This window comes from Melospiza melodia, chromosome 1 (assembly GCF_035770615.1).
Source record: "Melospiza melodia melodia isolate bMelMel2 chromosome 1, bMelMel2.pri, whole genome shotgun sequence".
Lineage (NCBI taxonomy): Eukaryota > Metazoa > Chordata > Aves > Passeriformes > Passerellidae > Melospiza > Melospiza melodia.
In genome coordinates, this window is record NC_086194.1 from 150,204,838 (window position 1) to 150,230,851 (window position 26,014).

Genomic DNA, 26,014 nt, shown 5'->3' on the forward strand with positions numbered 1-26,014 from the left:
CACAACAACTGTCTAAAGAAAGCAATGTGGGTCACAAAGAAGTCTGCATTAAGTTGCATTTTATAGTTAGTCTTCCTTAAACCAACACACACACACACACATATATATATGTCAACTATTTCCACATATGTGTGGTTCAATCCAAAACTATTTAAGTGGGAGCTTCCCACTGCCTTTTTCTCTTTTGGAGAAAGACATAAGTTGACGTAGTAAGTGAAATAATTTAAGATTTCATGGTTCTATTAGAAATTTTGTAGTGTTAATAAAAATAATTACGAGAATTATGAGAATAACAGTGTGATAAACATCTCCTAGTCTCAAAATGGGCTTAAGAATCAAGTTCAACTGGTAAAAAGTCTAATTCATAATTTAAGAAAGGAAAAATCTGAATTGAGTAGCAAAGCAAGTCACACATATACTATAGGAAATAAAACTAAAATTTTTTAATCAGGTGAACTTCCATCTAACACAGTGTGAAAAACAGACTACATGAACACACATCCAAAAACAAAATTAAGAACCTTTAAAGTGACATGAAGAACAACACAGAATGAACATAAATTACCCAATGGAGTTTTCTAATTTACTTTTGTTCTTTTAAAGTATTTGAATAACAGCTATTTAAAAAAAAAAAGTGTCAAGTCTAATACTTTAGCAATAGAATCAGAGCACTCAAGACCATATTCTTTTCCCATTGTGGTCTTATCAAAACACTAAAACAAAAAGTAGCCCCAGTTCCAAACTCCTTTATGTAGAACAGAAATTACCAAAATATTTTAAAGAATTGTATAGATTAAAAAGTCTGTTTGTAGAGCTATATAATGAGTGAGTTTATGTCTTACACCATGCTGCATAAAAACCATGAAGTTTTTGACTTGAAAGTAAATTTCTTCATTCACAGAATATCACATTCCATAGTATAATTTAGTTGCTTTATTTGTTTTCTAAGTGATCAAAACCACTATTTTAATGTGTGTAAACTGCACATGCTTTTGCAGGGGCTCTCCTCTGCCTGTACCATTCCTTAGCATCTCAGAGGACATACCAACAATGTGGCTTGTCCAAGTACTGCTTTGTTCTATTTCAATAAAACCTCAGTATTTTAAGGATAGCCTGAACCCAACTGCTAAGAAAAAATGTGGCACACCATCACAAATTGAACAACCCAAAGATTTACTCAGGTTGTTTATTTTAGGCAACAAAACAGTACACTTCATATTAACATATCAATTAATTCACTTCAGATATTTCCCACAGAAAGTAATGGAGTAATTCCACAGGCAGAGTCATATTGAATTCCTATTTGTTTTTTCATTTATCATAATGGGCTTAAAAAGTTGCAGGAAAAAACTCTTAATTCATCAAAACCCACAGAAAGAACCCTGCAGTATCTGATGATTAACTGACTTCTTGTAATATCATAATGTAAGCAGAGTCTTTGGCAAAAATGCATACTTGTGTGCCATGATTAGCTTAAAAAGCACAGGTGTCTCATGAAAAAGCTGGGACAAACACATTCATTTCCCACCAATAACACCCCAACAATCCTGCAGTTCTGGAGCTGATCACTAATTTCTTTCTGCAGTACAGTATTCATATGGGACTTTGCAAAAACAACTTCTGAGCTATTTCAGGCAATTTGCTCACTGATACTAAAGGAATTGGGACAATTGCAATGAAGTTTCAGTTTAGTAGGAGGAAATGCATAAACATATTCCCACACATTAGAGCTTCTGTATTTCTAACAGAGAAAAGTAAATAATGAAACACTCAAGAGGAAATTAAAATACATGAAGTAGAAAATCCACTGATGTTCACGATGTTAGGAAAATGCCACTAATTAAAAGCAAGCCTGAAATGCAATTTCCAGTTATTGGCACACACCATTAAATGAACCAGTCCTTCCAGTTTATCTAAAAAAATCACCTCAGGAATCAATAAAAGACAGAATTTAACATCATCTAACCAGCATAATAAACAGTGAAATAACTATTTATACTTGTTTCCATTATGCACCCAAACTCTTAATTATTTCCTTTTGACTGCAAAATGATCAGACAAAGGTTTGATATTAAAAATCCTTGTCTTTTATGTGAGTATTAAAAATATGGAATTGATTCTAAGGTTTTTGAAAAGTCTGCTTAGCTACGTAAGCACAGAGAGACAAGCTCCAATGTGGTTTGTCAAACCCACCCTCAGACACAAGTAGGATGATGAATTTTTCCTGTCAGCATCCTAAAGCATTGCTATACAATTTCCCACAGAAAATTAAAAACCTCCTCCAATAAAATAAGGTTGTTAAGACCTGATCTTCCTAATAAAAAAAAAAAAAAAAAAAATTACATTTGGGGTAGTTTCTTTAAGTTAAAAGACAAACTTTTTTTTTAAATTCATATTTAGAAAGGTCTCTTACTTTGGAAATGAAAATGAAAGCTTTAGTACAGTCTCAGTTGAAGTTTCAAATGATAAATTTTTTTTTTTTAATATAGTTAAAGTTCAATTATGCAGGAGGTCTATGGTTTAGGAACTAATAATTTGCAAGCAAAAATGAATTACCAGCAGAAGAGAAGAAGGAAGAAGCAGCTGAAATAAGGTGATGGGTTGCCAGGGAGGAAAAGAGTAATGAGCAGTGAAGCTAAAAACATAAGGAAGGCCTAGAGAGGAGAAAAGGAAGAGTGTTAAGGAGAAAAGGGAAATAAGCTTATTACTAAGCAAGTTCCAAGTCAAGGAGAAATATGAAAAGAGTATCTGCAGATAAAATAAGCCAACAAGATTTTTAAAAGTGTAATAATTACATAGGTACCAGGATAAGCAGCTATTCCACCAATCCAAGTGCTCTATTATCACAGATAATAGATACAGAATAGAAGATACAGAAGATCACTAAAAATTTTTGTGGTATCAAAAAAAATAGGACTTCTAAGAGACTATAAAGTGCCACAATTTCCTCTGGTCAAATAAAGACAATTCAAAGAAAGATATTATGGACTTTTTAATGAATAGTGAAAGTGCTCATGGTCTTGCCTTAGGGAAAAAAAACCCACACTAGATTCCACTGTAAAAGTCACATGCATGTAGGTTTCTGCTCAGTGATTAATGACTGTTGTTTTCAACTTTATAGTATTAAAGTATAATTATAGAAATTCAAAAGTCTCTCTTGGCAGAAAGAATTAATGTTGAAAGTATTAATACTTGAAAATAATCTTCAATTATATTTTTTACACCTCTAAGCTTTGTAGCCAACCACTGTTTCAGGCTACTTCAGTATTTCCACAACTGCAGCATACAGAAGGATTCACACTTAACATAAATCTCCAAGTGCCACAGAAAGACTGTTAATATGTAAAGGAAACAGGATGTCAGAGAAATGGCATCGACCTTAAGAATTACTTTGTATAGTATAAAATAGAAATTAGGAAAGAGAACAAGTAGAAGCATTATTAAAAAAACCAGCCTTAAAATATTAAAAATATTACATTTTTGAAAAACAGGAAAGGAACCCACTGCTAGGAGAAGAAAACTGAAATTATGGGAAAACAACTAAAAGAACAGCCAATCCTCCACCTATAATGAACCAGCTGTGCAACAACTCCAAGGGTACAGAATAGAGGGAGCATGTAAAACAAACAAATTTGAATTCCACTCTCTTTTGAGTGTTACCAGGGAATCTGTGTGTGCAGTTACCTGTTAGCACTGTCGCTGGCTGCCTGGACACTGCTGTCTATCTGCAGGACTGTTTTGTAATCAATGTACGCCTGTCGGTAGCGCTCCATTGACTCGTTCGCCATCGCTCGGCGTAGAAGGGGCTTAAGGGAAAACGGCTGGAGCTCCAGAGCCCTGGGAAAACAAACAGAAAAATGCAGGATTGAAAAGGAGTAACTGAACTAAGGGAACTATTTCATGATATACACAACTATATGCAACTCTGTGATTTCAGATGGCACTTACAGTAAAATAACTAAGGAAAATGGGTCTGAGTGGTTCATATCAACACCCTAAATTACACCCAGTTTTGAAATTGCTAGTGCTTTCACTACAGCTTACGCTACTCAAAGCTCTGTCTTCCATCTGGAAAACTGCTCTCATCACCATGATATGATTCATGGAATGGCACCTGCTTACGAGCAAAAGCTCTTTTTCCTAAGTCATGCCTAGATGTACAAGGATTTCAAGTGTATGGTGCTTTTGCTTACATGGCTTTCAGTTCTTCTTCCCTGGATAAAAGTATGCACTTAAAAAACCCACTGACTATGACTGGAACATGCACTTTTCTTTGGACTAAGTTTTTGCCTCCTTTTTGTCTGTTTACATTTTTGTTTGTCTGCCTGGTCAACACCAAGCTCAACACTGTGCAATTAGCACTCCTTCCCAACACCATGCATTTTTCCAGCAGTATGAAGCAGTCAAAGGCTTTATTTCTAAAGAACTACCTTCTTTTCAATGATTCTTGCTAAAGAGAGATAAACTTTTGAAATAGTGAAATTAAGAGTAGTCTAGACAATTTGATTTCATGAAGTCATAAAGCCACCCAGACTGAGATATCCCAGCTTTCTGCTACACATGGTTAGCTCCAAGATCAGACAAGGCTGCCCAGGGCTTCATACAGCTGGGCTTGAAAACCCTCCGAGATCTCTGCCCAACATCTCTGGGCAATCTGTTGCAATGCCAAGCACTGTTCATGGGGAGAAGGTTTCTCCTAGTATAACCCTACATATTTTTTTACTTTGAAATCAAGTAACCTATTTGTAGGTAATCTATTATATTGCGTTGCCTACTGAAGATCTGACATTACATGTGTTTGCAGGTTTGCAGTTCTGCTTCCCAGTCTCTAAATTATTTCTACCTCTGTATTATTTCTACCACTAACACCATGAGTTTTTGTGCATCCAGGAAATATGCATAACATAAATATGCATATCATTAGATAGTAAGAATAGAGTGTCTAATTGGTAAGAATACAAAACCTAAAACCTCTGTATTACTGATTCCAGCTAAAGTTTTACATACTTCAAACTTCCAGAACAGAAAAATGTGATGGGTCTTAAATACACCATCTCAGCCAGCTGTCTGCGATCCTGTATCTATTTTAACAAAATACTGCTAATGAGCCATTTTTTTCAGAGAACTTATTCTGTCAGATACAATACATACAGTAAGTTACATGCTTTGTACTATAAAGGTACATGCATATTTTATTTTTTGTTGTGGAGGGCTTTTTTTAACAGTAAAATTGTGGTGTACAAAAAAAACCCACTGATTAATTAATATGATTTCTAATTCTTTTAAGATACTTTTCGGCACCTTAAGCCCCAGCATTATAAACTCAATCTATGGAAATATTAAAAAAACCCAAAACATCAGAAACACAGTATTAATTTAGTGGGACACAGTGTTTGGAAGTTAGTGAAGGTGTCTGTTCTTCTCTAACTCCTGTATCCTTAAAAGCCACAATAAGCAGTAAGGATTTTAGCTCAATTCCTTAACAGCTCTAATTTCTGTTTATAACTATGTCAAGCATATATATAAAACCCTCAAACCAAAACAACAATCCAACAGAGAACACACACACATACACCACACATGTGCGCAAAATCAACTTCCAATACTGTGATAAGCATGTGGCTTAGCAAAGCTTTTACATATTCATTACTGTAGAACTCCGCTGTAAACGTGCTTCTGTATTAAAAATTTGAATTCCACTGTGCATTTCTATGAACATAACAAGCTTAAAAACTGCCCGTACACAGTAAGACATTAAGTTAAAAGTTGCTTCTATCCTAGTTTTTATGTGATTGTTTACATAACAAAGGTATCTGTCATTCAGACAGGGAATCAGACTTTATTAGTACTGCTCTGAGTCAAACAGCACTAGCAATATATCAGTTAAAATGTTTAATCATCACCAGGAATGTTGCTGCTCTACATGGGAGGTTTCAATTTACCTGTTACAATCCTGAATGCAGTCACTGCAGTTCCCTTCTTTGAGGTAACATGCTGCTCTGTTTGAGTACAAGATACTTAAATCGTCTGGACTTTGTTCTCCTAAAAGAAGTTACAATTAAAATCAAATAGTATTACTGAAATTAAACTTAACAATGAAAAATCTGCATACTCCAAGCTGCACTGCAGTGATGCAGTTTGCTGACACTGCAAAGCAGTAAAGAGCTTTCTTTTATCATGTCGCCTGGAGTATATAAGTATTCAAACATAAATGTCAACAGCTCTACCCCTAGAAAATTAAAACATTATTTCACTCATCATTCTGTATCTTCTGTCACGTGAATTGCTGCCCACTGAAATGATGCAAGATTTACTGCATGATAACTCCTGTCAAAAATCCAGGGGCAGGCTAAATTAATTCACTTGTACTTCCTTGAAATCATCTAAGCAGTTCTAGATTTAAAGTATAAGGTATTACACTCACCAAGACCAGTGACATATTCAATTGCTTCCGAGTATTTGAGCACAGCTTCTCCAAACTGTCCACTCTTAAATAACTCGTTTCCTTCACTTTTTAGTTTTGCTGCAGCAGGAGGAAGTGAAGTGGAGCTGCCACCACCAGCCGACTGAGACCCTTCCCCATGCGGTGTGGAGATCTCAGCTTCGGCGCTTTCACTCTTCTCATCGCTGCGTAAATAGCCATTAACTTCGCCTTCATGGTCCGACAGATGCTTTTCCGACTTCTTCTTTGACGCGCCTTTTTTCCCTCCGCTCTCAGCGGAGTCCTTGTGCTTGTGCGTGTCTCGGTCCTGCTGCGCCTTGCCTTTGCCGTGGGACTTTCTGTGCGCGTTGCCCATCGCGGGCTCCCCGGCCGCCGCCCGCGCCGCCGCTGCCGCGCCGCAGCCTGCGAGGGCGTTAATGAGGCGGGTTAGAGCCGCATCAGCGGCGCGAACCATCGGCCCGCCGCGGCACGGGGGTGCGCCACAGCGACACGCACCCGAGCCCGCGGCACCCCAGCGCCAGCGGGGCTTGTCTGCCTCGGGAAACACTGCTGAGGACACGCAAAAATTCCTTCTTACAGGTAACCTGCAGGTGTTACTGAGAAGGGATTACTACGAAGCCTCATTGCCCTTGCTGGGCACATGGGAACCCCTGTGCTGAGGCGTCAGAATGGTACAGGGCTCACCTTGACATTAACTCTTTAAATACTGCCTATTGCAACACGGACGCTCTGATCTGCCGTGACCAAATCAAATGCCTGCGTGTCAAAGTTAGATCACAAGCTATCAAACCAGTAACGTTATACAAAACTCTCCTCAAATATAACATAGAATAGGCAGGATAAAAGCTTATAAATCCTTCTTAAGAAGATTTCACTTAACCATGTCAAAATCATTCAACCTTCACTGTTATTTATGACAAATTTATTTAGGAAAAAATCACAGATTAAGGGTATTAGATAGTAAAATCTCTATCTTCCATATTCACCTGATTTCCTACCAGATTACCACCACAGTATCTAAAGACAGATTTCTGCAGAGCCTGACTCTCGATACTACTAAGCACACAACAACTCTGCCTTTTGGTACAATTAAGATGCTATCTTCCCCTTGCCTTAACCTGATGTTCTTATCTGCCCAACAGAATTTTTTCACATATTGGAACAATATTTTCAATTGACTTTAACAAAATATCTGACACTGACTCAACATGGATGAACTTCAGATGGTCCAAAATGAAAGAAATATTTTTTGAACACACAAAATCTTACTGCAATCAAACTGAACAGGATGGGAAAGCATAAGATTGGTAGAAACAGATCCTCTAGTGCCTCCTACCAGCTGAGATCCCTGTTTTGAAATACCACACTTAATAATAAGTTCATACTCCACAGTGGGAGCAATGATAGGCTAAATCTACCCACACACACATTTTTGTAAAACTTAAATTATTTATATTTGAAACATCCACCCACCCACTCATCCAGTTGGTGATACCAAATATACCAAAAAGATTTAAAGTCTATTTAAGGGAGAATGGTGGTCAAATGCTTGCTGGGCAGATGAATGAAGACACAAACAGGTGATAGGACAAGCTTTTACAAAACATAGTGAAACACTGTCCAAGAGCATCCCAGCTTCTAGAGACAAAGAAAAAGCAAGGCAGGCACACAATATGTGATGTGAATAATGTGTAATTCCTGAATACAGGAAAAAATTCCTAAAGATGAAGTGCACTGAACCAGTCCTGGATTAAACAGGAAACATTTATAGCATTTGGAGTCTGGAGTCCCCCTGACAATAGGAATGCTGATAGTTACCTTGTGTAGCTGCTGGGTAATACTAATTGGTTAAATATTTCAAGTCTGAGTAAACAGCATGCAAAAAAAAGTACAACTATACTTCTCAAGTATAATTCTCATTGTCTTTTAGTTTCAGTCTTTAAAAACAATGTTCCCGTACTGGTCTCTACAGAGAAATTAAAGCAGTATTCTTTACTGCTAAAAAAAAAACACCAATACTTCTGAACTTTTCTTAAGGGAAAAAAAAATCAAGACACCTTATAAATTCGAAGGAGAATGTGAAGAAAGGTAATGAAAAGTCTGGACAGAATTTTGACCAGAATGACAACAAATACACACAAGCAAGAATTTTCATTTATGTTATTACTAAAATAACAAACGTAAAATGGAAGGACCATCATAAAACTAAAAAAATCCCCACTGAATACTCTAACAGGAATATTTGAAGTTTGGTGAGTGTTTACTATTATATTATATATAAATAATATATTTAATATCATATTATTTAATATTGTAATAGATCAATTATATACCACACAGCTCAACAAATTTGTCTTAATTAAAAGGGGCTATTTAAAATGTATCAATTTTTCTTTAAACTGTATTTATTACTTGAGGTTATACTTCTGGAAACATGTCAAAATACCAGGTGCTTTGTCAAGCACATGATTTTTAGTTTTTGCAGTGCCTGAATACTGTATTTTGTAGTTTCTAGGATGCAAGCAATTTTCTGTTTCTATTGTACAGAAAGGGCTCCATTTACTTTTGCTTTCAGTTACATAGAAGATGAAGAGAGACTACGCTCTATTTAGACTGTTTTGTTCAAAGTTCAGAAATCAACGTTTCAGTCCTAAAGAAAACAAAAATTTTTTCCAATCTTTAAATTGTAAGTTCAGTAGGAATGCATTAGGCTTCCCAATTAGAATGTGAAATAAATGTGACTACATGACTGGACTACATGGACTACTGGACTGCCTGTGATTACAGGACTAGATGTTTAGTCTACTTATTGCTGTTAGGTTCACAGAACATTTTTTATTCATTAACTGAACTGAATTCATCTTTGTTTCCAGTTGTACAAGAAAATACAGTGTAATCTATGAAAATGCTTTCCATTTAAATCTCAGAAGTACTTTTGTGTATCACAGGAACACATATGCCCTTGGTGTCAACTGACAATCTTCCCTATGTTTAAAGGCCTAACCTTTCATCAACAGAATGGAAGTCTTCCTATGGAGCTAGAAGGCACACAGTCATCTGAATGCTCACAATAGGAAACACCCCCAAATGAACAGACATTTAAGGCTAGGGACATGATGCACTCCTTTCTTCCAAGGTTTTAGCTCAGGAGATTTGGCAGACACCAACTGATGTGGGAAAATATATTTTCCCTAATCTTGTGTGCCAATAATACATTATTATATCACACATTTATAGTCCAACATTCATGATTAAGCTGCAAACCCCACAGACTGATTTTGTTTCAAGATAAAACACAGAAAACATAAAAGTCACAGCTGTCATTCCACAATACCTTAAAGAGCCAATATAACTAAAAGAAAGGAGAAGGGTGAAATCAGCCTAGGGATTTTATTCTGTTGCAGGCTGGAGGCCAGCCATGCAGCTGAATCTAAAAGCAAGCTGCCAATGCAAGCCTTCCTAGCCCCTGCTGCCTCACCTCCTCCTGCAAGCCATGGATTCTGATTCTGCCAGTGGCTTCACCCAAAGAGCACTGCAGTTAACCACACACTAATCCAGGAAAGGGAGATACACTTCAACTGCTTGTAAACTACATCCAGTACAAGAATTACATGTTGTTTACCTCAAATACAAACTTCCAGGGCACAGAGATGAGTTCTTACAAAAACAAACAAAAAAAAAGAGAGAGAATGATAGTTTCTAAAACAAACAACAACAAAAATTATAGATGTTAACAAATTATACTTGATCATTTTTACGCCCTTTGATGCAAGCATGGGAAAAAAATGAGAAAAATGTGCTGGTGGGAAGGCAGGAAAGCTGTGTGAGAGAAAGCTCTCAGGAACACAAAATGTTCCCTCATCAGAAGAAATTTTTAACTGGGTCCACATCAAAGGGCAGGTGTAAAATTACACAGGGCACAGGGAAGTAGGTGATTTATAGCAACATTTTCCATTTGTCTCTGTTATGCCCATTCTAGAAAGAATTACAAAGATGTGTAACAAAACTAGGCTCTAGATTTCACACTCAGATCTACTTTAAGTAGTCAGTGTAAGTTTAGTCTTCGAACAGGCAAAATTCTTTGCAAGAATATATGGATGAATTGTGTGAATAAACATTACTATCTCAAAGACAACTATTTTTTCCTTAGGTTAAAATAAAGTAGGAAATGATAAGACATTACTTTTATCTCCACCACGTCTTTCAAGTTCTTCTGTATTTTCCTCTCTTCCTTCACCACTTTCTGAATCCTCTATCTCTTCAATAAGTATTTTTTTTCCTTTGCCTTGAGGCTCAGATACAGGCTTTAAACCCTTCAGTTTCTCTTCAATCTCTAGCAGACTTTTCTACAATAGAGAAAAAAATCAGCAATAGCAGAAGTTTTTTTATTATGTATATAAATTATAGTTCATGTCCAGCAAATACATTCTGTTAAATAATCCATGTGAAATTCTGAAGAATTATCAAGATAAATGTTGCCAATATAAAAAGATGGTAATAAATGTGACAAGAGTCAGCATCAAACCAATAGTAATAGTGAATTTCTGTCTCTTTCACAAGAAATAGACACAAGATATCTTCACATCTTTGTGTGAAGATATCACATAAATAAATAAATACTTTTCTTGAATGCACTGCTTATCAAAAATAAAAAAACTAAATTCAAAGGAAAAAAGTAGATTTATGATTGTGAGATCTGGCATGGTCTACTAAGAAGAGATGTGGACAACAGGTTCTCTAGAGAATCTCCAAAAAAGCCTAAAATCAGAATCAAAACTTATGCTACGGAGAATCTGATGTCAGATGGACAACTGATGGAGAAATACAACTGAGAGAACAAGAACCAAGAGACAGCAGTCCCTTAACAGTGTAGCAAAGGACACTGTGGAATAATGATAAAGTTTGCTCCTCTTATAAGAACTGCAATTAAATGATCAAACAGCTTCTCATTCCATAATATTTTTCCATTACTCAAAAAATCCCCTTTAACTGCACTTGGAATCATCAAGGTTGGAAGAGACTTTTGAGACCAAGGCCAACTGTTAACCCAGCACTATCACTGTAACCCATAAAGCACTAAATCACTTTACACTGTCAGAGCAGAGTAAGACACACGCAGAATTATGTGGTATTCTGAATGTAATTCAATGCTGTGCAAGAAAGTGCCATCTCAGTACTTCCTGTCTCAAGAAAAAGACAAGAACAGGACCAAGCAAAGATTCACATGGACAAAGTACCCTGAAGAATTCCAGTTACTGACAATCAATTCACTTTTCTGCTAGTGATTCTGGATATGAACATGCACTCTGCATATGTTCCATACATTCATATTTATCTCAAGAGAGTTTTGAGGATTCTCCAAGCAATGAGAAACTTGAAAAAATGCCCTGCCAAGCACTTCTCATTTTTGTATGTGCCAGCCAAGGCATAATAGCTGGCATGAATAAGGACAAAGTACAGATATCTGCTTTCAGCTACAAAAGCACTGCTCAGCAAAGCAAGTCATGGAAGAGTGTAATCAAAATGAGTGACTATCTCTGTCTGGTAGTATAAGAAGTCTCAGCACAGCCTATTTGATAGGTCTTTTCACATAGACTGTTGTACAATTTGTCATCACAGACTCACAAACTATTTAGATATTCAGTCTTGTAAATAGAAAAGAAAAAGACCAAAATCTCTTTCAGAACTCAGATCTAAAGACATGTAATTAATTCTTTGGTTGATGTGAAACTCAGGAACTATTCTGGACAGGAACTTAGCTCCAGGAGCACCCTAAGAAGGATAAATGCTGTATGTGGTCAATTTGACACAAGAGGCATGTACCACTTTCTCTGGTATAAGCAAAAGTAATAAATAACTCCATGGAAAGAAGCAGCAATCAACAAGCTGCTAGCAGCTTACAATGTGCCACCAACAAGAGCTGGACAGAAGTCAGAAGTTGGGACAATTGCACAGCATCCAGAAGTCATATGTAAAACCATTGGGAGGGCAGTAGTATGATGGACTCATAATTAACATACAACGAGCAGTTTACTATCAAAACTGCCCAGTACAGAAGGTTCTCAGGACACACAGAGTCCAAATGCACGGACTGTTCTAACCTGCAAAATATCCCTGAGATATCAATAAAGGACACAAACCAATCCTCTCCTTAACAGCCAGAGTAATGGTAGTGCAAGGACCACATCCTGACCTTAATTTTCAAAGAAGTATCTGGCTTTCTTTGATCCAAAATTGGTTATGAAGAGTCCAGATTTATCAGAAGGTACGAAAGGTTTTTCATTCTACCCTGGAGATGAGAAATGAAGATTTATAACAACACACAAGAACAGAATCCAGCTCTTCTCCTTTTGGGTAAACTTTACCACTGTAACAACAAAAGCTTGGCATCTGTTGAATTTTTCTTCTCATGTACTCAAATTTAAATGCATCTATCTCAATGGATCTTTTCAAGAGAAATTTCCAAATAGCTTTGATCAGCAAGACACTAATACTGCAAGCAAGTTCAGCAGAAAATGTTTTAGGCACCTAAATTACACTAATAGAGAAGGCTTTTCCTCACAATCAAGTCATGAACAGAAGATCTGGCCACGTTCAATACCTAATTTCCGCCACATGCGGTCTTGGGAAGCTGATCAATGGCACAGCAGATCAAAACTCACAGTTACATCAAACAACATGAACTTTAGGCTACAACTGTGTACAACCTCTTCCTAGCCACATTCAACTCACTGATCTTTACCTTAGCCATAGAGTTTTCTGGTTCAACAGACAACACTTCATTCAGATCCTCTATAGCTGCCTGGTAATTCTGCAGATGATTGTGCACAGTGGCACGACGCATCAGAGCTACGAAGGAATGAAGTGTGTTATTTATGTATTTAAAATATAAAGTGAATAAATACACACTGGTTTTTCTAGATATAGTAAGTGCAGTTATGCAGTTTGAAAATTCTGCGCTTACTTCTATATTACTAACAACTGTTTTCTTGATGATCTTAAATGATGCAATTTCACATGACATCTTTTGAGGCAACAATCATGAATTGTGAAGCACCTTTTCATAATTTTCAAATTTTCCACCTCCACGCATGGAAATACAGTTAGCTACATTCAAGTCCTTGACTTCAGAAAGGAATAAACCAACAACTTTGCTTGTTTTCATGTCACTTTTAAATTAATTTATAATTCAGTGTGGGTATTATGGAAACACTGCATGAATACAAGAGGGCTTATAGTAATCATATGGAAAACATGCTGCCATGTAAGAATTCCCTTCACACAGCAACAGGATGAACTGCATAATACTTCACTAACCCCCAAAGAACCATTAGAACTGCTTTGGGAAGCTATGCTTTTCCTTATTTGTATTTAGACCTATGTAAAGCTCAGTTCAGTCAACTAACAACATATACCATTTTATTTGCCAGAGGTAAAATATTACATTGAAATTTTATTTTCTCCTTTACCTTTTATGTTGCCAGGTTCCATATCTAGTACCTTCTCACAATCCTGCAAAGCATTGTCCCAGTCCTGAAGTTTGATTTCTGCTTGAGCTTTGTTATTATACACAGCTGCAGTTGGTATTACTGATAAACTCCTAAAAGAAAGGGAATATTGATCATGTTAGAGTCAGAGTTAGAAAACATGAATCTAGAAAAAGTTCACTACTGGAAGCTATAGGAATATTAATACTGGTACTCTAACCACAGTAGTGGTTAGAGACTCCCTCCTAAGTCATCACAGGCAAACATCCACCAACTAGATTTACTGTCTTCAGAGGCCTCTTGCTTGCCAGGACTTGGACCTGAGGTGTTGCAGAGGAGATGCCATGGCTCATCTGTCACTTAGACTACTGCCTCCTCCTGCCATCCATGTAGACTCCAAAGAAACTGCCAGATGGAACCTCTGAAAGATGAAGAGTAACTACACAGCTCTGGGGATTATGATGAAAAGCATGGTGGTGGGGGAGGACACATGGGATTCTCCTTGATCTTGCTTGTAAGATGGAAAGATTCAGCAGTGAATGAATTGTCCAGGTCCATGTCTGGCTGCAGGGCTGGTATGGTAGGTAGGGTTTTAGTTTCTGTGACAACAGGATTGTCTTTGAGGAACAAGGACAGCTAGGATGCACATAACAAAATGGTATAAGGGAATCTTTACCAACAACCTTGTTAATGTTGCAAGGAAGACCCTAAACTGTGCTCTCTGGAAAGAATAGCAATGGAAGTGCCTGGGGGACAGCACACTGCAATAGACACAATTTCACTGTGAAAAAACCATGGTTGAAGAACAATCTCAAATACTTGTCCACAAATGCACAACACATGGGAAACAAAAAAAAGAATAAAAGCTCTATGCAGCTATGATCCCAGTGGGATAATCTGTGCATGCTCTTTAAAAAGGGTAGGAGGGTGAGGAAGAAGAGGAGATGCATTCATAAGCAGTGATTCAATGTGTGAAGGTTTGTCTTCACACAAGAGGAACAGGCAAGAGACTGACAAGCCAGTCAAGAAAGCCAATGGGTAAGAAGAAGAGGTCAGAAGAAGAGGTAATTTTCCATTCTAGCCACAGATGACCCCTTTGATTATTAACAATTCACTCCAAAATATTTTACTTAAATATTTATAATTGTAAGAAAGTAGATTGCAGATAGGATTAGAAAAGTGACCAGTTAGAACAGCATGGTGTCACTATCATACATTTCAGAGGCATACAATGCTCTATGGGGGTCAAAAATGGAAAAACTCTCCATTAGAAAGGATTCTGCCTATCCTTAGTTATTAGTACCTTATTTATGCACCAAAAGCAGACGTTTTTAATTATTTTTATATTTTGTATTTGTATTTTATTTATTGAATATGAAATACAGCTATAGACTTTTTTTAATGTTTGTGTAAAAAACCCAAACAAAACAAGAAAGATCCTTGAGCTGCAAAAAACCAAACCCATCATGCATTAAATGCCTCAGTTAAGGAGCCTGTGGTCTATGAATATCATTCCAAGTGTGCACACACATACATATATACATATCTCTCTATATCAGCAACCTCCAGATAAATTTTCATAAGCTTTTCTACAAAATCCTAACTCCTTCACTGACATTATGAATGATAATTCCTAAACCTAAAGTCTCTTAAATATTTATTTTATTTCTGTTCCACACTATTTCTATTAATTATTTTCTCCATACTTATCTGCACTGACCACAAATATATTAACTTTCTCATACTTTTTTCAAGGTTATCCCACTATAATATCATAGCTCATTAATTATCTTCACATTTCATCTCACAGTAGTGTCATTTCATTATCCTCCATTTACACTGGTAATTAATACCCCAAGATTCCCAGGTACTGTAAATTTCTAAACAACAACTTTGACACTTTCTGATTTCGAGGGGTTTTTGAAGTCCTTAATATTTCAGAGCATAGAGTTAAATTACATTTGGAATTATTTAGTTTCTCAGCACTCTGATTATCCTTTTATTTTTGTAAACATGCCCTTGAATCTCAATGCTTTAAAAAAATCTGAGGAAGTTTGTGACAACTGCAGATTGCATTCCATCACTTTCTAGCCCCTTCTCTTCTGATAAATAAAAATTAATATGAGTATGGATCAGTGCTTTAAATATTCTTCTGTCAAATCTTTCTGCTCTTTTGAAAATAATCTAATTGTCACTAGTTGCTTCAATAAGAAGTTGCTTCAATTACACTGGTCTGAAACCAACATTCACAAGTAAGAGTTATTAAAATAAAAGAACACAATAGTATTTACTCACCGAGTGTAATATGTCACTGCTTCCACATAATCGCCAGTGGCAAAGGCTTCATTGCCCTTTTCTTTCTCACGAGTAGCAATAAATATTTTCTCTCTCTTTGTCATTCCTAGCAAAAAATATTTCTACATAACAACAACTAGCAACTTGCACAGATATAACCAAAACAGTGAAATAAAATACTCTGAATCTCATAGTCTGCACTTTTTAAAAAGCACATGGCATGCTAAAAGAGAAATTTGTATTTTATTTTCTGTAATAAAATGCTAAATTCTTCTGATAGGCATACAATTGAGCATGCAGAACTGTAGAAAAAAGCACTTGGCTAACCTCTACCATTCATTTATAATATCAGATGTATGCTTTACTGCTTTACCTTGTGCTGTCAACTAAACATAAACATTCTTACTGTTTATTAACCAAGACTAGACTTTTTTCAAACATGGCTTCAAGCTCACTTGATGATCTAACAACTTTCAGCATCTCTAGGTGCTTAAAAATAAAGGCACTTTATGATATACTTCTTTAATTAGTATTCATACTCTACAACATAGTATTACAACTAAAGAAAAATTACGTTTCTAAGACATTACCAGTTGTGTCAATTTTCTTTTCAATTATGGGTAGACTTGGCCTACTGAAGAATCTTGCTTTTGAGTTACTTTCCTCACAGTCTTCATCAATTTTAGAACATTCCTTTTCCACATCGAACCTTTAAGTCATAAAACAACCAATTCAATAATGCTGCATGGCAAGACTCCTCAGCTGATAGAAAGGCATATTGTAGTTTTATTATAAACCAAAGGAAAAGAGATACAGGCTGCATTCAATTATTGGTGACCAAGACAAATCTCTGTGTCACCTCCTCACCATATTCCCCAAAAAAGGAAAAATTTAAGAAACAGTATCATCAGGCTCCATCCCAGCTCTATCAAACATCTCCATTAACCTTTGCCAAAATACCTAAGAAACAGCTTCAAAGCAATTTATACTGTAAACTTGAGACAAGTAGTCTCAGACATTTCAAAAGCTACTCTAAAGCAGCTTTTGAAAACAATGTTTAGGAATGCATATCAAAGAAATATTGCTGCTGTAATACTGTAAAATAAATATAGTAATAATCAATTCCTACACTATACATAAACATTGTTCTTATTGTTTTTCTGTGTAGGGTTTAATGGAAAATAGCCTTTTCACAATACTCTGAACAATATGAATAATTTCTTTCTGAAATCAAGATACTATTTTGAAAATTTCTCCAACTCAAAACCTTTTCACATAACACTAATTGTTCTCCATTTTGAATATCATCTTTCCTAGCTTACTTTTATCTATTTATTATAAATTAACCACATTTCAAATTTTTTTTTAAATAAGAAGCAAAACTCTTTGTTTAGAAATTGCCTAAACAATTACTTGAAAGCTTTGGAATTTTCCTCAAAGCACTTTAAAACCATGATATGCTTTAAATTGGAAAACATCTTTCAGACAGCTCTGTTTCAATGTACTCTTAATCAAAAATAAATACTCTCTGTGGAAAAATTCACAATCTGTACTATTATCAGCATGCTAAAACTCTTTAAGATTGTGTACATAAATGTGTAAACAAAATCTGTACAATTACTTTGGATACAGTACCAAGAGTAAAGAATAAATGAAACAATAAATTGTTGCAGAAATTATTTTTATGACCTAATTTCTTTGTCCACATTTGAGCAGGAAGGCACCAATTTCTGAAAGATAAGTGCATGAAAATAACTGCTATGCAAAGCTTATGCAGAACAGGGTTTTTTAAAGGGCTTTGGGATATAGTTTCATTACCCAAACCCCACAATATCTCCATCTACTGCACTGGAAATTTGTGCCTCCTCACTCTGATTCTACACCATTGTGTTCCAGATTTCAGGAACTACAGAAAAGCTTCTACAATGTGCAACACAAGAATAACGATGTGCTTTTTGCTTTCGGTGTTCAACAATTTGGGCATGAACCTGTCACGTAACTTGGGAAGGTGATGTGCCACCATTACACGATGCAGAATGTCTTTGTGTCAGAGCTTCATCCATTCTAAAATAGTTACTGTCTAAACCTCTATTAAGTGTAATTGCATCTGAGTAAACTGATGCACTGCCTGAAGCTCATTCTTTGAGGTTAGTGGGGTTCAGAGTAGGAGTCAGTATTCATCAGTTTTGTTTTCAGTGTAGAACTGTGCCTTTAGATATACACAAGTCCATGTTTATAGGTCCATGTTACGTAACCCTAGAGCTGTTTTTAAAAATCTCATCAATTAAATAATCAATTTTTATTTATTTTTCTGCTGGTTTACTATATTTCACACACCTTGTACAAAAGTGTAGACTAACTTGTTCTCAACTGTTAGCAACACAATGTGTCATTTGCATTTTAACAGAACATTTATTAAGAAAAACCAAAGTTTCACCATTGTTACAGTTCCTTAAAATGCTGACCTTAATACTATGTTTCTGCAAAATACACCATGTTCCCTAGTTAAATAAGATTTATTAAAAACTGAAATATAAAATTAATTAAACATACTTGTCCCATTCACTGTAATCCCGTGGTACGTTTTTCTTGTTTCTTTGTTTGTTTTGCAAATTTTTATTCTAAAAGAGAAACAAACAGCCATCTTGTAAGACAATTTGTTGCAGCAGAATTCACAGTGTTTTTTTTGGTTTTGTTTCTGCAGTACATATTTTCCTAGTAACCACCACTACTCATGACTAAACTTAGTTCAGTCTTGAAAATGTAATTCATTTTGGTTTAAAGAAAATCTTGATGCATTTCACAAATCATTGCAATCTGAGGGACTCCTGAGTCTCACCCTTCTTGTCTACTGTCCTATCACATCACAGAGGCATTGAGTGAAACTTTCTAATGAGTATCTTGTGATGCCATCTTCCCAACCACCCTTGCAACACAGCAAGGGAGAACTCAGTCTTGAGAAGACCCAGCCTTGTGATGAGTTGTTTGACACTGAGAGTGAATCAGGAACCTGGTTTTAGGCTTCCCTTTCCCAAGAGAATTCCAGGCACAGATTTTGGTAGTCCCTGGAACACTCACAACAAATTTGCAAATGAATTACTTCAAAGTAGTGTCTGAACTTCTTTTCACCATTTATCACTTCACTAAAGTTAATTCCATTATTATTTACATTCACTTTAGATTTTGGACAAGCTCCATCATTAAAGCTTGCCTTACCTAAAATTTATCTTGATGACCTTCCTGCAACAATCAGTTCTGACAATCAGATTTGACTGCCTTGTATCCCAATACATCTCCTACACTAATGGACTCTATTTCCCTAGCTGTCCCCTTTGGCATCTCTTCTACCTCTGTTCATGAGACTATACTTCTTCTATGCCCCTCCCTGCTTGTTGACTTCAAAATGCTTAATAGCAAGGTGTGGTTCCGAACAGGTATTTCACAATGGAACAGCCAGTTCAAAATATTCCTATCTACCCTATCCTGGCCATTCAGTCCTCCTCTTACCTTGCAGTCCAGCATTCACTGAGTTAGACCAGTGTAATTCTTTGTAGAATTGCATATTTGCAATTTTTTGTGTTTAAAAAATCTGATAGAGATCACAGTACAGTCTCCAAATATCTGTACCAGATCAATTCAGCGTGTGATAAACTGGACCAAAGAAATGACCAGAAGCTTCCTAAACTCGCTTTGCCAGTGGTGACACTGTAACGAGGACATGCTTCTGCAGCTGGATGTAAACACCTCAATTTACATAATGCAAATGTGACCCTTCCTGTAAACACTTCTGACTATCTATAATGTTAGGTTACACAAATTTTTGTAGTATATAACTCCAGAATTACTCTTAATGTTATGTCTTTCAGGAAGCGAGACAAAATGACAAATATGTTCAGTGATCAACACATGTTTAGAGGAGGGAGCTCCTAAATACACCTTCCTGAAACATGAGTTATCCTTATATATCCATCCTGGTGTATATTACTATTTTAATGAATATCAAGTATTTTTTTTCAACCAAAGTCCTTAATTTAAATGAGCAAAAATACTGCAGCTCTCAGAAGAGACTCTCATAAGGTACTGACACTAATGCAACTCCAGCTTAGGGAGAGAACTACAGCATGTGCAGTTAAGAAATGAGGAAGAAACATTGACTCAAAACCCCACAATTAAAAAAAATCTCAAGTCTCATATATTTGAAATAATTGTAATCAAGTTGTGATTCGTACAGAGTCAGGAATTTCTGATAAATAGTATTTCAGAGGATCTCATCCAAGAGGCTTTGATAAAAAATGTACACTTGCATGCTGTGGAACTAAAACAAATAAATCTCTGTGCTTGTCATGTTTCCTGCTACAATTCATAATGCATGAATCCCACTGGGTTTGAAGCTCGCTGAACATTTTCTGGACCGAAGATGAACACACAAATTGGCTTCAGTACGGGTGACACAACTTGGCCTTGGTTCTCCTGTGGGCCTTTGTGCTGTCCTAAAACATTACTATTCTATGGCAGCTAACCAGTGTAAGTTTTTAATTCAGAATATCCAAAACAACACGAAGGCTATTCGATGCTATCATGGTGGATTTTTATAACATAAAACTTGTATGCATTTTGCATGCTCCGGGCTGTGGCATGAGGAGGTATCTGAGGATGCAAATCTTTCTGGAACAGTATTAGAAAACCATGTTTGGCAAAGAAGCCTAAGCTGAAATCTCATCAATACAGTGTTTTGAATATTAATATCTTTAAACACATGCTTTACTTCTCTCCTGGACAAAACGAGGCAGCAAAAATAATAATTATGCAGTGTGGACAGTTAAGATAGTTCTAGGCAGCATGATAGGAAAAGAGGGGTGTAAAACGGAAATTTCCACATTGTGTTATAGAGGGAAATATTGCAAAAATTTTACTCTTTTCAGCCTATTTTTGGAATTCCTCCCATGGATTCACACCAATAAAAGAAAAACACTATACAGAGTTACAAACTATCAGTAGTGAATTGAAATTACACCGACATATAGTATCAGCAAGAAAATCTGATTACAGACAAAACAAGATGTTTTCATTTACCAAATTTGTACCCATTAGTGCAATCCACTGGTTTAGGGTCAGTAATGATTTCCAGAACTGGATTCATTGAAAATGCTGAACTTTTTACGTATCAGATCAGAAGAACAGTCTCCAACCAAGTAATAACATAAAATTATGGACGGCTTTGTGCATTTATTTCCAGCAGAAAGGATAAATTTGGATGATTCTAAACTTGAACCCACTTACAAAAGTATATGATGCCAATCTGAAAAATAATTATAGTCCCAATTGATTAGCCAAACATGTTTAAAAACTGTAAGATGATACATACCTTTATAAGAAAGAAAGAAAAAAAAAGAAAAGCTGATTGAAGAAGAAAAGCTAATGTACATTATTCAATTATTTGAGATTTCATGTTGCAGGTATAAATTTAGTGTATGCCGTATAAGCAGCTTATTTTTATTCAGTAGGGATCTAGTAGTGGTATAACTGTACTGCTGCATAAAATGTTTCAAGCTTTCCTGCTCTCTTCCAGGACAGGTTACAATTCCCTCAGAGGTTATCTGCTTAGACAAAAGGAATGGAAATCACATACCACAGGTAAAGCATAAAGCTGTATCTAGGTTTCCTGCGTAATAATGCTAACACCAAAACCTAGTAGGGAGAACAAAAGCTGAAGAGCAAAAGAACAAAATTTGATCTGAAGACTGCTGCATGGTTTAAAGGAAGAGGGAAAAAAGGTGAATATTTTGTCTTTGAATGGAGAACACATTCTCTTTAGTAACATGGCATATCCTAGATTTCAAGACACTTTCCATCACTTTATCCTAACATTCTAAACTGGATTTAGTGAGTTCACATGGTATTAAACCATTTTCTGTTCTAGCAATTACACAGGACATGAATCAAGGATAAAGCGATAGTGGCACAATCCATCTCAGCAAAATAGGACAGTCAAGAGGAACATACATTGCAAAATATTAAAGAGTACATATTAATTAAAAAGAAAAACCAAACCACAAACCAAACAAAACAAAAGCACACCTTAGTCTCAATACTAACCACTTATAAAACATTCACTGGAATCTCCAGCTTCTTGTACACCACATAACAGAGACTGCCTAGCTATCCCAAATGTCTTGGTCCAACATCTATGTACCAGCTGACAATAAGAAGTAGTTTCTGACAGCATAAGAACACAGATCAGGCATTTACTAATACATAATTATTCAAGAAAATAGGAATTAATATGAAAGATCACACGACCTGTAAGGATCCCTTCATAATGTTTCTGACTCACAAACCTCCAAAAAGAACAATGCTTAATGAATTTCCTATTGCAGTGTCCCAGAATTAAAAAAAAAATTAATTTGAGAATCAGACTGAACTGATTTGTGACAATACCTGACAATTCAGAGAAATCCCATCCACACCTACTTGTCTGCCAATCACTTCAGTAGCACTGTATTTAGTATTAGCAAGAAAAGCTGGCCAGAAAAAAATTATTTCAGGCAGATAAATAAATGAAAAAAAAGTAAAACTCACCAAAATATAAGGAAACTAATACCTGGGGGGAAAATGTAAATATGTTTTCTGTAGTCATGAAGATTTGTTAAGTCTGCTTAAGGGCTAAATTAGGAATTATGCTGTACAGCTGCAGTGGGAAGGAATATCAACACAAGGTACCAACAATCAAAGGCTACATGTACACCATAGCCTACCCAGTACAGGAGTGGCTACAGAGTAAAACAATTCCTGCAGAGGCTCTAACATCCCCACTGTATGAGTTCCAGGGTGTTTGTTTTGGACTGGCTTCTGACTGGCCCCATGAAACAAAAGCCTGCTGGCAGCTGGAGAAAATCTCCTGGCATAATTTCATCCAGAAGGAGCCTAGTTCACATGCTTAAGCAGTACTTGGAAATATGAATCGAAGAACATAACAGGCTGTTTAAAGAGATCTGCTTTGGCAGTGAATTCTTGATCAGAATGAGAATATTATTGCAATACACATGCTAGTACTAAAAAGTACTTTTGTTTAACCATTGGTCTCTTGCAAGAGAGCTTAAAAGTTTTTATTTTCTGGTTAACAAAATAAATCTAGTAAGAAAGGCACAATGATTAGAAGTTCATACATATAAAATCTCCCAGTTAAAAAAAAAAACAAAACTGGAGATACCTGATTAGTGGGAGGGCAGCTGCTGGAACAACGAATGGGAGGCAAGTTATCTTGTCTTTCATTTGGTGTGTCTGTTCTCAGGAGCTGTGATTTCTTATCATCTTCATTCATTTCTGCCAGCCAGCTCTGAAAATGAATAAATAATATTTTTTTACCTTAAGGCAGTAGAGCAATTATCCTTAAAAAGCACTGCTCTTAGTGGGGAAAAGCAATTAAGACAAAGAGCAATAGTGCTTTTTTGAACAAAAAGTGATCTGCAAAAAAAAAATAGAATCTGTAGAGTTAAAATGAGCAGTTAATTTTCAGTAACATTAAGCAAGAAAATAAATTTTAAAACACAATCCTTTGATCATTTCCTCTTTTAATCAAATAATTACATTCTACTTTGGCACAAGAAGAAGATTGATACATTACAGTGATTATATTATGGACCACTATAAATGAGATCTTGTACCATCAGCTCACTATTAATTGCTTGCCATTCTTCAGCTGTGAAATCAGAAGCTGTGGCTGCAGGCTTATCTTTCCTCAGAGCTCTGCTCCTTGGATCCAAACACTCAATTCTCTTCTCACAAGCCAACGTCAGTTCAGGGTAACACCCCTCCTCACCAGACCTTTAAAATGCAAAGATAGAAATGCTAACAAAAAAGAACTGCACCACATCCTCCATGTTTCCTTCCATGTGTAGTCCATACAGTGACTGCAGAGGACTATTTTCCTGTTACAACCCAATTTTACTAACACCTAGTAACATTTTTATTAGAAAATCACAGTTAACCTTCAACCATTTTCCAATGCCCACATACACAGTTCAAAAGTTATCACCACAGTGCCATAAAAAAGAAACTTGTGTCATTTAAAGCAAAAGTTAAACAGGTGTGGCATCTGAAATTGCTAGTCATGCAACATGGATCATGAGGGAATCAAAACAGAGTGGCAGCATTTAAAAAAACCTAGCACTGAGCTACTCAAACTTTTGGGTAGTTAAAAAAATACTTGGATTTCAAGTTACATTGGGACACTTTTAGCATGATCACTTTAACTTCGTACTTTAATTTTAAATTAGAAAGTCACAGACAGGTTCAGACAAATATAAATGGGTTTCCCTCAAATTTTACAGAACAGGAATATAATTATTAATGAAGGTAAAAAAATAAATTTACCTTAATACCCTGAGAATCTTTTCCAGGTGCTTAACATCTGTGCATTTCTCAATGAATTTGTAGTCCAAATGACTAATAGGTATTTGATATGTTTTAGTGGTTCCTTCACCCAGAAAATATGGTACTGACTCATCACCCATAACTAAATATTAAAAGAAAAAAAATTATTCTGTAAGCTTCTAGTTACATTTTGAAGTAATGCAAATTTAAGGAATAAAATTGCTCACACTCCACTCTCTCATGCAAGCAGACTTGTAAAAGAAAAAATATCAGATTTGAAGGCCTGATCACATTAACTGTCCCTGACTAGAGGTCTACAGACAGAAGTATGAGATATGCTTTGTAAGAGTATGCAACTCTACTGCAAGTCAGAACAATTCAGAAAAACCACTTAAAAATTGCCAATTTTTGCCTACCACATTCTCTGTTCTATTTAACACATACCTGTTTTAACCAAGTGGGATAATCGCAAAGGAGAAGACAGTGAAGGACACTCCTTTTTTCAGAGGGGGGAAGACATTAACCAGTGCAGCATATCTAAAGGAACAAAAATCTTTGGCTTCTCTGTAGACAAAATAAATTCACTTCTCTTTCCTCAATGACTGCATTTTCTGGGTCTCTGATTATGTTACACACGAATCTGAATCTTTTCCAGTAAGTCTGTAAACGAAGAAATGAGGGATTCAAATGAGACATTTCTGTCTCCCTGTCCCTTTGATCTGCTCATCTGCATCTTTTTCTGTTTTGACCACAAGCTCTATGGAGCTGAAATTCTTTTTTCCCCCCCTTTTATATAGTGCACAAAGCAATCAGTTAATTTTGAAGAAATACAATAAAGGCAACTATCTAGTATGTGAAAACAGCTACGTGTAGTTATAGACCAAATTAAAATAATTATGCTCTAATGTCTTGCATAATTACGCACATTAATTTGTAGTTACACAAAAATGTTTACAATACAGTAGCACTTAAATAATAACTGGTAATAATTAGGTGTTGCATAGAGATTCTGCCCCAAGACTTTACGGTTTCAGTACTGGAAAAGGAAGAAGTCGCATGGAAGAGGGACAAATGTAGGAAATCATTAAAGAAGAGTAGAAGAATTGAAAGCTCATCACCACCGGCGGTTTTTCCCGTTTATTCCCGCGGCCGGGAGCAGCTGCCCAGCGCAGCTCTCGGGCACCGCGGTGCCCAGGGCTCGTGGTGACACAGCCCGGCTGCAGCACAGCCTCCCCACACGGCCCCGGCAGGATCGGGGCTTCACCTCCAGGCCGGCCCCGGGCTGCCCTGACGCCCCGCCGGAGCCGGGGCAGCGCGGCCGGCCCGTGCCTAGCAACTGTTGCTATGTACAACATGGCGCCGGGGACACGGCGCTGCCCGCCCCAGGGATGCCCTGCCGAGGCTCCCGCACAGCCCC

At 36.4% G+C, this 26,014-nt stretch overlaps 1 protein-coding gene across 4 annotated transcripts in view; it reads right to left on the bottom strand.

Moving 5' to 3' along the window:
* The window catches only part of SPAG1 (sperm associated antigen 1), a 36,432-nt gene extending 11,203 nt beyond the window's left edge, over nucleotides 1-25,229 (bottom strand). The window contains exons 1-13 of one of the 4 annotated variants that reach the window (XM_063171727.1): nucleotides 25,042-25,229; nucleotides 24,598-24,739; nucleotides 23,889-24,048; nucleotides 23,435-23,560; nucleotides 18,778-18,845; nucleotides 16,815-16,933; nucleotides 16,225-16,330; nucleotides 13,912-14,042; nucleotides 13,185-13,291; nucleotides 10,626-10,788; nucleotides 6,425-6,844; nucleotides 5,943-6,042; nucleotides 3,685-3,837 (exon numbers count right to left, since the gene is read on the bottom strand). In XM_063171727.1, the coding sequence (XP_063027797.1) occupies nucleotides 3,685-3,837; nucleotides 5,943-6,042; nucleotides 6,425-6,844; nucleotides 10,626-10,788; nucleotides 13,185-13,291; nucleotides 13,912-14,042; nucleotides 16,225-16,330; nucleotides 16,815-16,933; nucleotides 18,778-18,845; nucleotides 23,435-23,560; nucleotides 23,889-24,048; nucleotides 24,598-24,737 (1,793 nt within the window). In that variant the 5' untranslated portion in view covers nucleotides 24,738-24,739; nucleotides 25,042-25,229. Of the gene's footprint in view, nucleotides 1-3,684; nucleotides 3,838-5,942; nucleotides 6,043-6,424; nucleotides 6,845-10,625; nucleotides 10,789-13,184; nucleotides 13,292-13,911; nucleotides 14,043-16,224; nucleotides 16,331-16,814; nucleotides 16,934-18,777; nucleotides 18,846-23,434; nucleotides 23,561-23,888; nucleotides 24,049-24,597; nucleotides 24,740-25,041 lie in introns of those variants that run through there. The other 3 variants (XM_063171736.1, XM_063171745.1, XM_063171753.1) reach the window with 3 other exon arrangements.
* Between the last annotated feature and the right edge of the window lie 785 nt (nucleotides 25,230-26,014).